Source organism: Mercenaria mercenaria, chromosome 12, assembly GCF_021730395.1.
Source record: "Mercenaria mercenaria strain notata chromosome 12, MADL_Memer_1, whole genome shotgun sequence".
Lineage (NCBI taxonomy): Eukaryota > Metazoa > Mollusca > Bivalvia > Venerida > Veneridae > Mercenaria > Mercenaria mercenaria.
The window spans coordinates 17,103,642-17,119,121 of NC_069372.1; the positions used below are offsets into that span (position 1 = coordinate 17,103,642).

Sequence of the window (15,480 nt, forward strand, 5' to 3'; positions counted from 1 at the left end):
AAAATTTTCGCCTCTAAGTGTACCCTGCTACCTTTATTGTGAGACTTGTGTCCGGTAAGGTACGGAGATATTTTACTTGTTATTATAATTTTCTGAAAATATGTGTTCACCGCCTGGTAACAAATCACAACATCCGGTCCAAATTCTTCTTTTGTAAGCAAACAATATTTGCATCTTCCTGACTTTCTGCCATCACATTTCCTGGCAGGGGACGTCTACAAATAAAAACGCTAATCAGTTTTACGTTTCCAATATAAAATTGCGGAGCTGACATAAATGATAGCCGTCTCCAGTAAGTGTAAACTTTCATTTTTCAGGTTGAACACCACTAAATCCGGCCATTCTTCAATTCATACAAATCCACTTAATAGATCTAATTGATACTGCTGTTTCTACATTTTCTAGAATATCAGACTTCCAGAGATTTCTATTTCTATGAAAAATTGTATACAGGGTTCGAATTTCGGCTTGCATACCCACAAATGTGGGTACATTTTGAAAATTTAAAAAAAGATATTAGAAAAATTGAAGATGTACAACGCAGAGCAACCAAGTTGGTTCATGATATTTCACATTTGTCATATGAGCAGAGGTTGAGGAATCTGGGTCTTGTAACATTAGAATACAGACGCGATCGAGCTGACGTTATACAGATATTTAAATCAGTTCATAAATTTGACGATATGAATTGGGACAGAATGTTCAATTTATCTGTGGGTAGTCTTCGAGGACATCATTTAAAATTCACGAAGAAAAAGTGCCGCCATAACATTAGGCTTAACTCATTTAGTCAAAGATCCATTTTTTACTGGAATGCTTTAAGTGCAAAAACTGTGAATGCTGAGTCAGTAAATGTGTTTAAATCGCTGCTTAACAATGATAATTGGAATGCAAAGAAATTTGTGCCAAGTTGTTATTGACTTTAGTATGACTATAAAGTGCGCACTCAGAGTTCATTAAAACTTAAGTAACAATTATATATATGAGGTATACTCAGAAGATTCTGCACAAGAGTGGCCTGAGGATACTAGCACAGCTAATATAACGGCCCGAAGATCAAGGTATCAAGGTATCAAAAATGCGAGTGACCTTTCACTGTTTTGCCCAAACTCACAAAATTTTGCAAGTGCAAAATCTCGAGTAGAAATTACGATGGTTTTAATTTCTTACTTTCACTTTCAATCTGCTGTTAATACGAATTTAATGATGATGTTTCACACAGTACGCACCGATTGATGATGTTTTTTCATAGTGTGCGAGGACTGTTAGTCCAAATAATAAACATTTTGGGACAGCGTTATAACTTTTGACTGTTGCTGTCTCTGTCATGTCCAATCTTATTCTGCATATTTCTGTTAGGAAATCCCCAATGAAATCCGCTGGGAACGTTTTCTGGTACATGTACAAAGTATTTGTAATGATAACATCTCTGATAATTTTGACATTAAAGCATAGACTTGCCTCGCTGACATTTTATGAATGTGTATTTTGTGTTTTGTTTCTGCAATTTAGTGTCATTCATTGGCAGTCTGCTGTTTATTGAAACCGGTGTCAGGGTAGGTATCACCTCACACCTGTCACATCATATTTTCGAAGATTTAAGTCTCTTAATTAAAATTATGAATTAAATTCAACCCATTTGAAGTTTCTACATAAATATTTAATTTAATGTTTACTTTATTAAAGCAAGTAAGTCTGACCAGTATATTATGACTTTTTTGGATTTTTTAATGTCTTCGTTTTCCTAACAGTAAAATGCAGGTATGGATAAGGCTTAGAGTAAGAGGGATGACAACTATAAAATATCAGATCATAAAATAAGTCATCCCGATAAGTCAAATGAGTAAGGCTAGTAGACTGGCTGCAGATTTTGATTACGCAACATGGTAACTACTGGTAATCAGGTATGCACGCACACGATATCTGATTGAAAAACCATGTTTTGTACTACATATGCACAACGGCTGAACAAAATTGCAACTAAAGTTGATAAATTGCCAGTTGAAATTTTTTTGTACTCGCAGAAAAATGTTAATTTTAACCCTGGTATAATATGATATCCCATGCTGCTTATCTTACAGGAGAACATGGTCTAGACTAATACATTAATCATGTTAATGTTTGTTTCCACATAAATAATAGTTGGTCATTCTAGTATTTTCAGTAATGGTGACATATTCGCTCTTTATATGAAAGTTAGGAAGAAAGGCAAATCTTCCAAAATTTATCGTAATTATATGTTCGTAATAATCATTTTTAGCTCATCTGATTTTTTGAAAAAAAATGATGAGTTATTGTCATCACTTGAGCGGTTGTCGGCGTCGGTGTCGGCGTCGGCGTCTGCGTCGGCGTTGCCTGGTTAAGTTTTATGTTTAGGTCAGCTTTTCTCCTAAACTATCAAAGCTATTGCTTTGAAACTTGGAATACTTGTTCACCATCATAAGCTGACCCTGTATAGCAAGAAACATAACTCCATCTTGCTTTTTGCAAGATTTATGGCCCCTTTTGTACTTAGAAAATATCAGATTTCTTGGTTAAGTTTTATGTTTAGGTCAACTTTTCTCCTAAACTATCAAAGCTATTGCTTTGAAACTTGGAATACTTGTTCACCATCATAAGCAGACCCTGTACATCAAGAAACATAACTCCATCTTGCTTTTTGCAAGAATTATTGCCCCTTTTGGACTTAGAAAATCAGTTTTCTTGGTTAAGTTTTATGTTTAGGTCAGCTTTTATCCTAAACTATCAAAGCTATTGCTTTGAAACTTGGAATACTTGTTCACCATCATAAGCAGACCCTGTACATCAAGAAACATAACTCCATCTTGCTTTTTGCGAGAATTATTGCCCCTTTTGGACTTAGAAAATCAGTTTTCTTGGTTAAGTTTTATGTTTAGGTCAGCTTTTGTCCTAAACTATCAAAGCTATTGCTTTAAAACTTGCAACTCTTGTTCACTATCATAAGCTGACCCTGTATAGCAAGAAACATAACTCCATCCTGCTTTTTGCAAGATTTATGGCCCCTTTTGAACTTAGAAAATATCAGATTTCTTGGTTAAGTTTTATGTTTAGGTCAACTTTTTCTCTTAAACTATCAAAGCTATTGCTTTGAAACTTGCAACACTTGTTCACCATCATAAGCTGACCCTGTACAGCAAGCAACATAACTCCATCCTGCTTTTTGCAATAACTATTGCCCCTTTTGGACTTAGAAAATCATTTTCTTGGTTGAGTATTATGTTTAAGGCAACTTTTCTGATAAACTATCAAAGCTATTGCTTTAAAACTTGCAACAGTTTTTCACCATCATAAGTGGACACTGTACATCAAGAAACATAACTCTATCCTGCTTTTTGCAAGAATGATGGCCCTTTTTAGACTTAGAAAATCATGGGTAGGACAATATTTCTATTAAACAAAAAAAATCAGATGAGCGTCAGCACCCGCAAGGCGGTGCTCTTGTTCAATTGTGTCGTAGGACCAGATTGAAATGAAACCTGTTGACAAAAAATTTCTTTTCTAATCTAGAAATAGAAACTATTTATTAGGGAGCTCAAAGAGCAGGCCCTTTGCTCGAGAAGCAGCCCTTACCTAGCGGCGAGGAGGTAGTTTTTTCTGCAGCAAATACAGAACGAAGAATAGTGAGAGCTATTCTTCTCACTAAGGCATCAGTGTCACATCTTGCCTTAAATTTTGCGTGCATGTACATATCTGATTCTCAGTGAACATTGCATGTATTGGATTTAAGCTTTTAACCCTTACCATGCTAAATTTCTATTATGGACTGGTCCATCTTCCAATTTGGGCAGTACCATTTATCATTTGAAGGGGTGTTTACTAAAAATTTACTGACTGAATAGCGAACAGTGCAGACCATGATCAGACTGCACGGATGTGCAGGCTGATCTTGGTCTGCACTGGTCGCAAAGGCAGAATCATCTGCCGCCAGCAGGCTAAGGGTTAAGAAGGCTTCCTAGTCATCAGACCTACCAGTTGAAATAACCCAAAATTAGAATACACTTGCCAGGTTGAATTTAATTCATAAATCAATCACTGGAAATTCTGCAATTTATGATACAAAGCCTACCTCCATGGCAGAGTATATTATTATATAAGTACGTTAGTTACAATGTTCCAACTTTACATGATGACTTACATGTAGCACTACTTGAGGATGATCCCTGTTGTTTTGGGGATACGTAGGTCAAAGATCAAGGTCACAGTAACCATGAGACTGAAAATGGTTTCCAGATTGTAAGTCTTAAAGTATCTATAATGGCTATGGCTTTTAAACTTTTCACAATGACTGAGTACCCCTGGAAGAAGATCACTAATGATTTAAAATCATTTTGGGGTCAGTAGCTCATTAAAAGTCAAGTTCACAGATACCTGACTTAATTTTTGGGGTTTCTTTTTGTTTCTGTGCTCAAAGTCAGAAAGTATAATAGCTACAGCTTTTAAACTTTGCACAATAATTAAGGACCACCGGAATAAGACCCCTATTGATTTTGGGTTCAGTGATTCACAGGTCAAGATCACAGGGATACTGTCCTGTTCTGCTTGCAAATTGGTGTATTGTGACCTGTTCCGTGAAGCTGTTGTTTATTCTAGTTCAGAAACATGTTTCTTATTAAATATGTATTCTTATTATTTTAAGAATGTAACCCAAACACATCAGATGGCTTAAAGAAACACTGGTAACTAGAAGTTAGTGTCAGGATGCGTTGTGTTCCTCGCAGAGTTCGTCAACAACGGGTGATCTTTCTGTTGCTGGTATTTCTTTTCGGAGTGTACCTAGCTTACAGGCAGCTTCAGGACAGTGAGCCCTCGGCAACTGGGATCCGTCCAGATGGTCAAGTAGTGGAACATATACAGCAAAAGTTGAGAGAAAAAGTTAGCGGAAATCTCAATCTGCCAAAGAAACCTGTTTTGCCAGATGTTCATTTAGATGAAAACCTTAAAAATCCTGGAGCTTTTCCTGCGTTACCACCAGTGTTTCCTGTAGGCAGGGCACTTGAAAATGACGACGATTATGTCACGGATGACGAGAGACTGGCTAGACTAAAACTGTTACTTTTATCATTATCCCCATCAAACTGGAAGACCACACTAGATCCAGATGAAATGATATTATTGACAAAATCCGAGTTGTTGGATTTAGGTATAGAAAGTAAACTTACCTGTAGAGAAATTGACAGTATGAAATCAAGTTATGGGAGGCATCAAGGGTTCTATGGTAAAAAGATTATAGACTATGTTCAGAGAAATTACGCGTCAGATTATGTTCTGAAAAGTGTAGGTAGGGACCAGCAGCTAAAGATAGAATGTATGAAAATGGATTATAGGGAAGACAGGTGTCATCTCATGGGTAATTATAGGCTTGTTAAGGAACTTGTGTTGTTTAATGTCTTAGATCATCCCTCTATAATAAAAATGGAAGGCTTTTGTCTGCGGGGAGAAACCATTGATCCAAGGGTTAGGATGAAGGGAGCAATCATTGTTACAGAGGCCGGGAAACAGATGCAGCAGGACCTGTACCAGCTGTTACCATGGGCAACTAAAGTAGAGGTACATTTAGAATTGTTTTTTTTTCTACCAACATTGAAGTTCTTCCTGAATGATAAGTATACTAGATTTTCTGTTTATTAATTGTTATACTAACTTTAATTATGGTTGCTTCGTATGAATTGAAAAGATGCAGATAAAACAAGTATTATTTCTTGCATCATTGCAGGATATTGATCTTACTTGTAGTACCATATATATTCCCAGATTGATGCCTTGCCCTTAATAAATGCCCCACCCATGTGCTTTTTAGCTCGACTATTTGAAGAATAGGTAGAGCTATTAGACTCACCCGTGCATCCATGCTGGCATCCCAGTTTTGCATGTAAGCTGGTATTTCAGTAACCACTTAATATGAATGGATTGAAACTTCACACACTTATTTACTGTGATACTTTACTTACATTGCACAGGTTCCATATTACTCTTATTTTTCTGCTTTAGAAAATTATGCCCCTTTTTCAACTTGGTTAAGTTTTTATATGCAAGCTGGTATTTCAGTAACCACTGATGAGAATGGATTGAAACTTTTCACACTGGCTCACTCTCATAATTTGACATGCATTGTACAGGTTCTGTGACCCTGTACTTCATATTTACAAAATTATTCCCTTTTTTTCCACTTTTATATCCTTCTAATTGACAAGGCTGTTGAATAGTGTTGCTGTCCTCTGACAGCTCTTGTTTTAATTTGATATAGGTCCAAAGTGAATATCAGCACTAAAACATGATAAAACTGTTAACATTCATTAAATGTTAGGTGGATTTATAGACTATATATGCCAAAAAATGTAAACAACATTAACAAACATTAACAAAAATTTTAAGGTCCTTGATAAAGGCCCTCCTTTTGGGAAATGAAATGCACCAAGGGATATTAGTAAGGGAATATAAGGAATATAATTTTACTGTAGAATTAGATAAGCACTTCAAGTGACAATTTGCAGAGCACTTTATCAACATAGATTGAAAAAAAGGACAGTTTTTTGGGTGATAATGAAACTATATTTTCCTTAAATAAGGATAGGTTTGAAAACAAATAATTGACTTTTTGTCCTCCTTGATAAAAAAGGAGGATTTTGCCTGTAGTCCATGCTAAGCATATTGAAATTTATCTCACAAATTTCTAAACTTCTGAAATGTTGTGTATATGATAAACATGTTTGCTGTAATGTTTTCTCTGTTACCATGGTTACTTCAGCTTGGTATCCAGCTCATGAAACTACTGATGTACCTAGACACGAGTCCTATAGGATCACTAGGCTTTGAAAAGCTACAGATGAACGACTTTGTTATGCTCAACTCGGACATCAAACTTGTGGATCTGGATAACTTGATGATAGGAGAGAGCCGCTGCATCCACGATGAAGACTGTAAGATAGAAAATGTCCCCAGAAAAGGTCAGTGCAAATAGGAGGATTTGTTACCCTTTAGCCTGCTAAATTTCTAAAATGGACTGGTCTATCATTCAATTTGGGCAATACCATTTATTGTTTGAAGGGGTGTTCACTGAAAATTTATTGACTGAATAGCAAACTGCAGACCGTGATCAGACTCACTGCACTTAGTGTGATGGTGACTGTACTCTGAGAAAGAGAAATGTATGCTGATGGGTGACAGTAAATTAACTTAACATTGTAGTTAGTAATGCTGATGTGATAATAATGTAATTGTAAACTATGCTGTTGTGATAGTAAATTATGCTAATGTGATAGTCAGTTATGCATTTGTGATAGTAAATTATGCTAATGTGATAGTCAGTTATGCTGGCGTGATAGTAAATTATGCTAATGTGATAGTCAGTTATTCTGTTGTGATAGTAAATTATGCTAATGTGATAGTAAATTATGCTAATGTGTTCGTCAGTTATGCTGGCGTGATAGTAAATTATGCTAATGTGATAGTTAGTTATGCTGTTGTGATAGTAAATTATGCTAATGTGATAGTCAGTTATGTTGGCATGATAGTAAATTATGCTAATGTGATAGCAAATTATGCTAATGTGTTCGTCAGTTATGCTGGCGTGATAGTAAATTATGATTATGCTTAGATGAGAAATGAGAATATTATGAACTTGGCAATGTGGACTTTAATTTCGATTTTGAGTTGTATTTGAACATTGTTTTCAGAAAATAAAAAAGATCAAACATAAATGTTTTTCTTTTTCAGAAATCCGATGTGTAGAGAAGATGTGTAAAGGTCGCAACATGTTGAAGAACTTGTTTTTGTTACAACAATCAGTATTGTCACTGCTGTTGAAATACTCTCCTCTAGGGGAGGAATCTTCACAGTTGTTGGAAAGTGTACAGGAACTGAGGCTGACTCCAAAGGAAGTGTTAAAATGGTTTGAAAAGAAACAAGTTGGGGGTATGTAGATTTCAGTTCTATTTTCACTCACTGGAAATAGTAATGTTACATTCTTTATTCATAGATAAACCATGTTTATAACACTATCTGTGTCTCTTGTAACTCTTCTATTGTTATGTTGGGATATCTATATTTACTGCATAGTCATTGTTGGAGCAATAAATTATACAGTTTTCATCATCGGTGTACTCGTCTTGCCATTGGAAACTACATAAATCTAATTTGAAACTGAACGTATCAAGTCATTTTCATTGACCTGTGAAATGTCATTTTTAGCTCACCTGTCACAAAGTGACAAGGTGAGCTTTTGTGATCGCGTGGCGTCCGTCGTCCGTGCATAAACTTTGTGCTTGTGACCACTCTAGAGGTTACATTTTGCATAGGATCTTAATGAAAGTTGGTCAGAATGTTCACCTTGATGATATCTAGGTCAAGTTCGAAACTGGGTCACGTGGGGTCAAAAACTAGGTCAGTAGATCTAAAAATAGAAAAACCTTGTGACCTCTCTAGAGGCCATATTTTTCATGAGATCTTCATGAAAATTGGTCAGAATGTTCACCTTGATGATATCTAGGTCAAGTTTGAAACTGGGTCACGTGGGGTCAAAAACTAGGTCAGTAGGTCTAAAAATAGAAAAACCTTGTGACCTCTCTAGAGGCCATATTTCTCAATGGATCTTCATGAAAATTGGTCAGAATGTTCATCTTGATGATATCTCGGTCAAGTTTGAAACTGGGTCACGTGGGGTCAAAAACTAGGTCAGTAGATCTAAAAATAGAAAAACCTTGTGACCTCTCTAGAGGCCATAATTTTCAAAAGATCTTCATGAATATTGGTCAGAATTTTCACCTTGATGATATCTAGGTCAAGTTCGAAACTTGGTCACATGCCTTCAAAAACTAGGTCATTCGGTCAAATAATAGAAAAACCTTGTGACCTCTCTAGAGGCCATATTCCTCAATGGATCTTCATGAAAATTGGTCAGAATGTTCATCTTGATGATATCTAGGTCAAGTTCGAAACTGGGTCACGTGGGTCAAAAACTAGGTCAGTAGGACTGAAAATAGAAAAACCTTGTGACCTCTCTAGAGACCATATTTTTCAAGAGATCTTCATGAATATTGGTGAGAATGTTCACCTTGATGATATCTAAGTCAAGTTGTAAACTGGTTCACATGGGGTCAAAAACTAGGTCAGTAGGTCTAAAAATAGAAAAACCTTGTGACCTCTCTAGAGGCCATATTTTCCATGGGATCTTCATGAAAATTGGTCAGAATGTTCATCTTGATGATATCTAGGTCAAGTTCGAAACTGGGTCATGTGGGATCAAAAACTAGGTCAGTAGGTCTGAAAATAGAAAAACCTTGTGACCTCTCTAGAGGCCATATTTTTCAAGAGATCTTCATGAATATTGGTGAGAATGTTCACCTTGATGATATCTCGGTCAAGTTCGAAACTGGGTCACGTGGGGTCCAAAACTAGGTCAGTAGGTCTAAAAATAGAAAAACCTTGTGACCTCTCTAGAGGCCATATTTCTCAATGGATCTTCATAAAAATTGGTCAGAATGTTAACCTTGATGATATCTAGATCAGGTTTGAAACTGGGTCACATGCAGTCAAAAACTAGGTCAGTAGGTCTGAAAATAGAAATAATTTTGTGACCTCTCTGTAGGCCATATTTTTCATAGGATCTTTATGAAAATTGGTCAGAATGTTCACCTCGATGATATCTAGGTCAGGTTCGAAACTGGGTCATGTGCGGTCAATAACTAGGTCAGTAGATCTAAAAATAGAAAAACCTTGTGACCTCTTTAGAGGCCATATTTTTCAAGAGATCTTCATGAAAATTGTTCAGAATGTTCACCTTGATGATATCTAGGTCAAGTTGGAAACTGGGTCAAGTGCGGTCAAAAACTAGGTCAGTAGGTCTAAAAATAGAAAAACCTTTTGATGTCTCTAGAGGCCATCTTTCTCAATGGATCTTCATGAAAATTAATGAGAATGTTCAGCTTGATGATATCTAGATCAAGTTCATAACTGGGTCATGTTTGGTCAAAAACTAGGTCAGTAGGTCGAAAAATAGAAAAACCTTGTGACCTCTCTAGATGCCATATTTTTCACGAGATCTTCATGAAAATTTATGAGAATGTTCACCTTGATGATATCTAGGTCAAGTTTAAAAGTGGGTCACGTGGGGTCAAAAACTAGGTCATTAGGTCAAATAATAGAAAAACGTTGTGACCTCTCTAGAGGCCATATTTTTCAAGAGATTTTCATGAATATTGGTCAGAATGTTCACCTTGATGATATCTAGGTCAGGTTCGAAACTGGGTCACATGCCTTCAAAAACTAGGTCAGTAGGTCAAATAATAGAAAAACCTTGTGACCTCTCTAGAGGCCATATTTCTCAATGGATCTTCATGAAAATTGGTCAGAATGTTCATCTTGATGATATCTAGGTCATGTTCTAAACTGGGTCATATGGGGTCAAAAACTAGGTCAGTAGGTCTAAAAATAGAAAAACCTTGTGACCTCTCTAGAGGCCACATTTTCCATGGGATCTTCATGAAAATTGGTCAGAATGTTCATCTTGATGATATCTAGGTCAAGTTCGAAACTGGGTCATGTGGGGTCAAAAACTAGGTCAGTAGGTCTGAAAATAGAAAAACCTTGTGACCTCTCTAGAGGCCATATTTTTCAAGAGATCTTCATGAATATTGGTGAGAATGTTCACCTTGATGATATCTAGGTCAAGTTCTAAACTGGGTCACGTGGGGTCAAAAACTAGATCAGTAGGTCTAAAAATAGAAAAACCTTGTGAACTCTCTAGAGGCCATATTTCTCAATGGATCTTCATAAAAATTGGTCAGAATGTTAACCTTGATGATATCTAGATCAAGTTTGAAACTGGGTCACATGCGGTCAATAACTAGGTCAGGTAGGTCTGAAAATAGAAATAATTTTGTGACCTCTCTAGAGGCCATATTTTTCATGGGATCTTTATGAAAATTGGTCAGAATGTTCACCTCGATGATATCTAGGTCAGGTTCGAAACTGGGTCATGTGCGGTCAATAACTAGGTCAGTAGATCTAAAGATAGAAAAACCTTGTGACCTCTTTAGAGGCCATATTTTTCAAGAGATCTTCATGAAAATTGTTCAGAATGTTCACCTTGATGATATCTAGGCCACGTTCGAAACTGGGTCAAGTGCGGTCAAAAACTAGGTCAGTAGGTCTAAAAATAGAAAAACCTTTCGATGTCTCTAGAGGCCGTCTTTCTCAATGGATCTTCATGAAAATTAATGAGAATGTTCAGCTTGATGATATCTAGGTCATGTTCTAAACTGGGTCATGTTTGGTCAAAAACTAGGTCAGTAGGTCGAAAAATAGAAAAACCTTGTGACCTCTCTAGAGGTCATATTTTTCACGAGATCTTCATGAAAATTGGTGAGAATGTTCACCTTGCTGATATCTAGGTCAAGTTTAAAAGTGGGTCACGTGCCTTCAAAAACTAGGTCCTTAGGTCAAATAATAGAAAAACCTTGTGACCTCTCTAGAGGTCATATTTTTCAATGGATCTTCATAAAAACTGGTCAGAATTTTTTATCTTGATGATATCTAGGTCACATGTGCTCAAAAACTAGGTCACTATGTCAAATAATAGAAATAACGACGTCATACTCAGTTCAACACTGGGTCATGTGGGGATAGGTGAGCGATTCAGGACCAGCATGGTCCTCTTGTTAACATATTAAAATTAAGTAGTCATACTGCTATATGTATTTAAAATTAAACTGTACTTGCTTCTTTAACACAGAGCATTTATTTGCTTTATGAAATTTTTGACCAATATTACACAGTTTTCTTCTGTGCTGAACTGTGACCAGGGAATGAGACTTGTATATGAGAGGCCTCTGCTGTCAAATTTTCAGTGCTGAACTGTGATTATCATTTGACCAGGGAATCAGACTTGTATATGAGAGGCCTCTGCTATCAAATCTTCAGTGCTGAACTGTGATTATCATGTGACCAGGGAATGAGACTTATATATAGGAGCCCTATGCTGTCAAATTTTCAGTGCTGAACTGTGATTGTCATGTGGACAGGGAATGAGACTTGTATATGGGAGGCCTATGCTGTCAAATTTTCAGTGCTGAATAAAACAGTGTGATATCTTAGCAGGGTCACAAGGTAAATTATGGCTCTCAGTCAAAGAAACAAACACATATCTAATCATCCACAAAATTGAAGCAAATGATTGAATTATTTTATATGATTTATTTTTAGCCGGTCAAGCTCAGGAGTTCGAGAGACAGAAGAATGTACAGAAGGAAATAGACAGAGAAAATAAAGAGAGACAGCCAGACACTCACATCAACCAGAATCCCAATCAAGTACAGGTAAGCACGGCTTTTCCAAAGTTTTCTCTTAGTTTTTGACCATTTAGCAGATGGCAAAGGAAATAGAACAGTGTTACACAAAATGTACTTGAGAACCAATAGGGGATGCTATGGATTCGAAATCTTGCTTGGGGTGTAGGCATCTGACTTATGAAAGTTGGTGGTTCTACTTAGGTGCCTGGTTTTTACACCTAAAATAATGTCTGTAGGGGCAACACGGGTTACCCTCCACATTCGAAAAATTGGGAAGTGGTCATATGACTTAACTGAGTGACAGCGTAACTTGAAATGCAAACTGTTCTGTGATTGGTAGACAGATCATAGCCTCTTTTGGGTCAAAGTTCAAGTCATTGAAAGCTTTTTTTGTCATTACATGAAGGACCAAGGTCACAGTGGCCTTGATGCAAAAAACAGTTTCCTATAACTAACTAAAGAAGGCTTTGATCTACAATAGTCAGACTTCATTAGATGATATCCTGTGGTCAGAGGATGATGACCCCATTCAATTTTTGGGACATTATGTCAAAGGTCAAAGTCCTTAAAAGTGATAAGGTCTCAAACTTGAGCAGCTCTTATCAAAGATTTACAAAATTTGATCATAATATTCTTGGGCATGATATCTCAGACAAGTTCAATAATCAGCTGGGTCCTAAAACCTTCTATGAAGTTGTGGCCCTTGAATTGCTAAAATTACGAAAATTGACAGTGTCTGCTCTCTTACTTGAATAGTTCTTATCTAACATCCACCAGACTTGGTCGCAATGTGTATAGACTTGTCTCAGATGGCTTTAGTAACAACTGATATACAGTTGAATTTTCTTCACTTGAACTCGACAGGACCAACAAAAGTTGTGCTAGTTATAGGTAGTGACAGCCGTCATTTAGAATGCTCTGTGTAGGGATTTTGCCGGGACCTGATGATGAGTTTGAACGTTGGGTGGTGTTTGAATTATCCGAGGTGGAGCAAACAAAGTTTGACTGTAGTCACATTCATTCTTAACCCTTACCCTACTAAATTTCTATAATAAACTTGTCCATCTTCCAGTTTGGACAGTACCATTAAATGTTAAAAGGGGTGCTTACCAAAAAGATACTGACTGAATGGCAAACAGTGCAGGTCATGATCTGACTGCATGGATGTGCTGGCTGATCATGATCTACACAGGTCGCAAAGGCAGAATCAATGGTGTCCAGCATGGTAAGGGTTAAGTTATGATCCTTGGATTATTTAAAGCACAAATTCAACATTGTCTGCTTACTTAGGCAGTTCTTATCAGATGGTCAATAAAAATAAGCAAAAGTGTCCTTTTCACCTTATTTTTGATTGTTTTTTTCTGCATAAACTCATCTAACAATTCACTATTATCCAGGAAATGGATTCCAACACTGGCAACAAGAACGGGTACATCAGACAAAGCAATTCTAACTTCCCAGGTAGGTACAGTAATAGCATGTATGAAACATGTGGGGACTTACACAAGTAATCTATTCGTAAACAAAAGTGTATCAGGTCTATTCTTGTCACTGTAATCGCCCAATCTGTAAAGTCCATGAGTATCAGATCTTATACATTTATTAACCTTTATAAAAACAGTTCTGGCTTTTCAGACAATTTTTCTAAAGGAGTTTAAGCCCAAATTAGCTGTATATTTGAAAATGTGTTTGTGATTGGATAGCTTTTTGGGTGCTATGGTTTTGGGTTGGTTTTGTTCATTTGTTAGTACCTGTCTGATTCTAAAATAATTTTACACAAATGTTTCTTAGTAAAAACAGATGGCCGCCAAAGGGCATGGTCACTCAAAATAACATATCCTAAACCATTGGTATGACTTTGAAATAATTTCACAGAAACCTGTTGTGGATGACCATCAATCAAGAGTGTTTATAATATTCCGATTTGGCATAAAAACATGGCTGCCAGTCTTCGAACATCATCATTTGAAACACAGGTCTGATTTGAAAATTATTTCACGGAAGTGTTCTTTTGCTACCCCTCTGCTGTCATCTTAATTGGTCAAAAAAGCATGGCGGCCAGCGGCTGAGGTACCTTTACCTGCATGTCTATGGTAGAAACTTTAAACATTTAAATTTCTGTTCAGAAACGACCTGTCTGACTTTGAAATGTTTCTTCCCAAAAACTGATAGCTGCCAGAGGGCATGGTCATTCAGAAATTTCAAAATAACATTTCCCATACTATTAATATTGGTCTTACTCTGCCAGTCTTCTTGTCTCTTAAAATGCAGGTCTGATTTTTAGCTCACCTGAGCACGAAGTGCTCAAAGGTGAGCTTTAGTGATCACCCTGTGTCCGTCGTCTGTCAGTAGTCCCTCGTCAACAATTTGACTGTGAACACTCTAGAGGTCACAATTTTGGCCCAAACTTAATGAAACTTGGTCAGAATGTTACTCTCAATAAGATCTTGGATGAGTTCGATATTGGGTCATCTTGGATCAAAAACTAGGTCACCAGGTCAAATCAAAGGAAAAGCTTGTTAACACTCTAGAGGTCACAATTTTGGCCCGATCTTAATGGAACTTGGTCAGAATGTTACCCTCAATAAAATCTTGGACAAGTTTGATATTGGGTCATCTGGGGTTAAAAACTAGGTCACCAGGTCAAATCAAAGGAAAAGCTTGTTAACACTCTAGAGGTCACATTTTTGGCTCAATCTTAATGAAACTTGGTCAGAATGTTACCCTCAATAAAATCTTGGACGAGTTCGATATTGGGTCATCTGTAATCAAAAACCAGGTCTCCAGGTCAAATCATAGGAAAAGCTTGTTAACACTCTAGAGGTCACAATTTGGGCCCAGTCCTAATGAAACTTGGTCAGAATGTTACCCTTAATAAAGTCTTGGACGAGTTTGATATTGGGTCATCCGTGGTCAAAAACTAGGTCACTGGGTCAGATCAAAGGAAAATCTTGTTAACACTGTAGAGGCCAGATTTATTACTGTATCTTCATGAAACTTTGTCAGAATGTTAATGTCGATGATCTCAAGTTCCATTTTGAATCTGGGTCATGTAGGTTCAGAAACTAGGTCACCAGGTCAAATCAAAGGAAAAGCTAGTTAACACTGTAGAGGCCACATTAATGACCAAATCTTAATGAATCTTGGTCAGAATGTTAACCTTGATGATCTATAG

At 36.8% G+C, this 15,480-nt stretch overlaps 1 protein-coding gene across 1 annotated transcript in view; it reads left to right on the top strand.

The window, feature by feature from the left end:
- The first annotated feature begins 129 nt into the window (after positions 1–129).
- Positions 130–15,480, top strand: part of LOC123535240 (uncharacterized) — a 30,106-nt gene continuing 14,755 nt past the window's right edge. The window contains exons 1-6 of the mRNA XM_053520455.1: positions 130–292; positions 4,658–5,568; positions 6,767–6,965; positions 7,735–7,932; positions 12,220–12,332; positions 13,703–13,766. Of these exons, the coding sequence (XP_053376430.1) occupies positions 4,720–5,568; positions 6,767–6,965; positions 7,735–7,932; positions 12,220–12,332; positions 13,703–13,766 (1,423 nt within the window). The 5' untranslated portion in view covers positions 130–292; positions 4,658–4,719. The remainder of the gene's footprint in view (positions 293–4,657; positions 5,569–6,766; positions 6,966–7,734; positions 7,933–12,219; positions 12,333–13,702; positions 13,767–15,480) is intronic.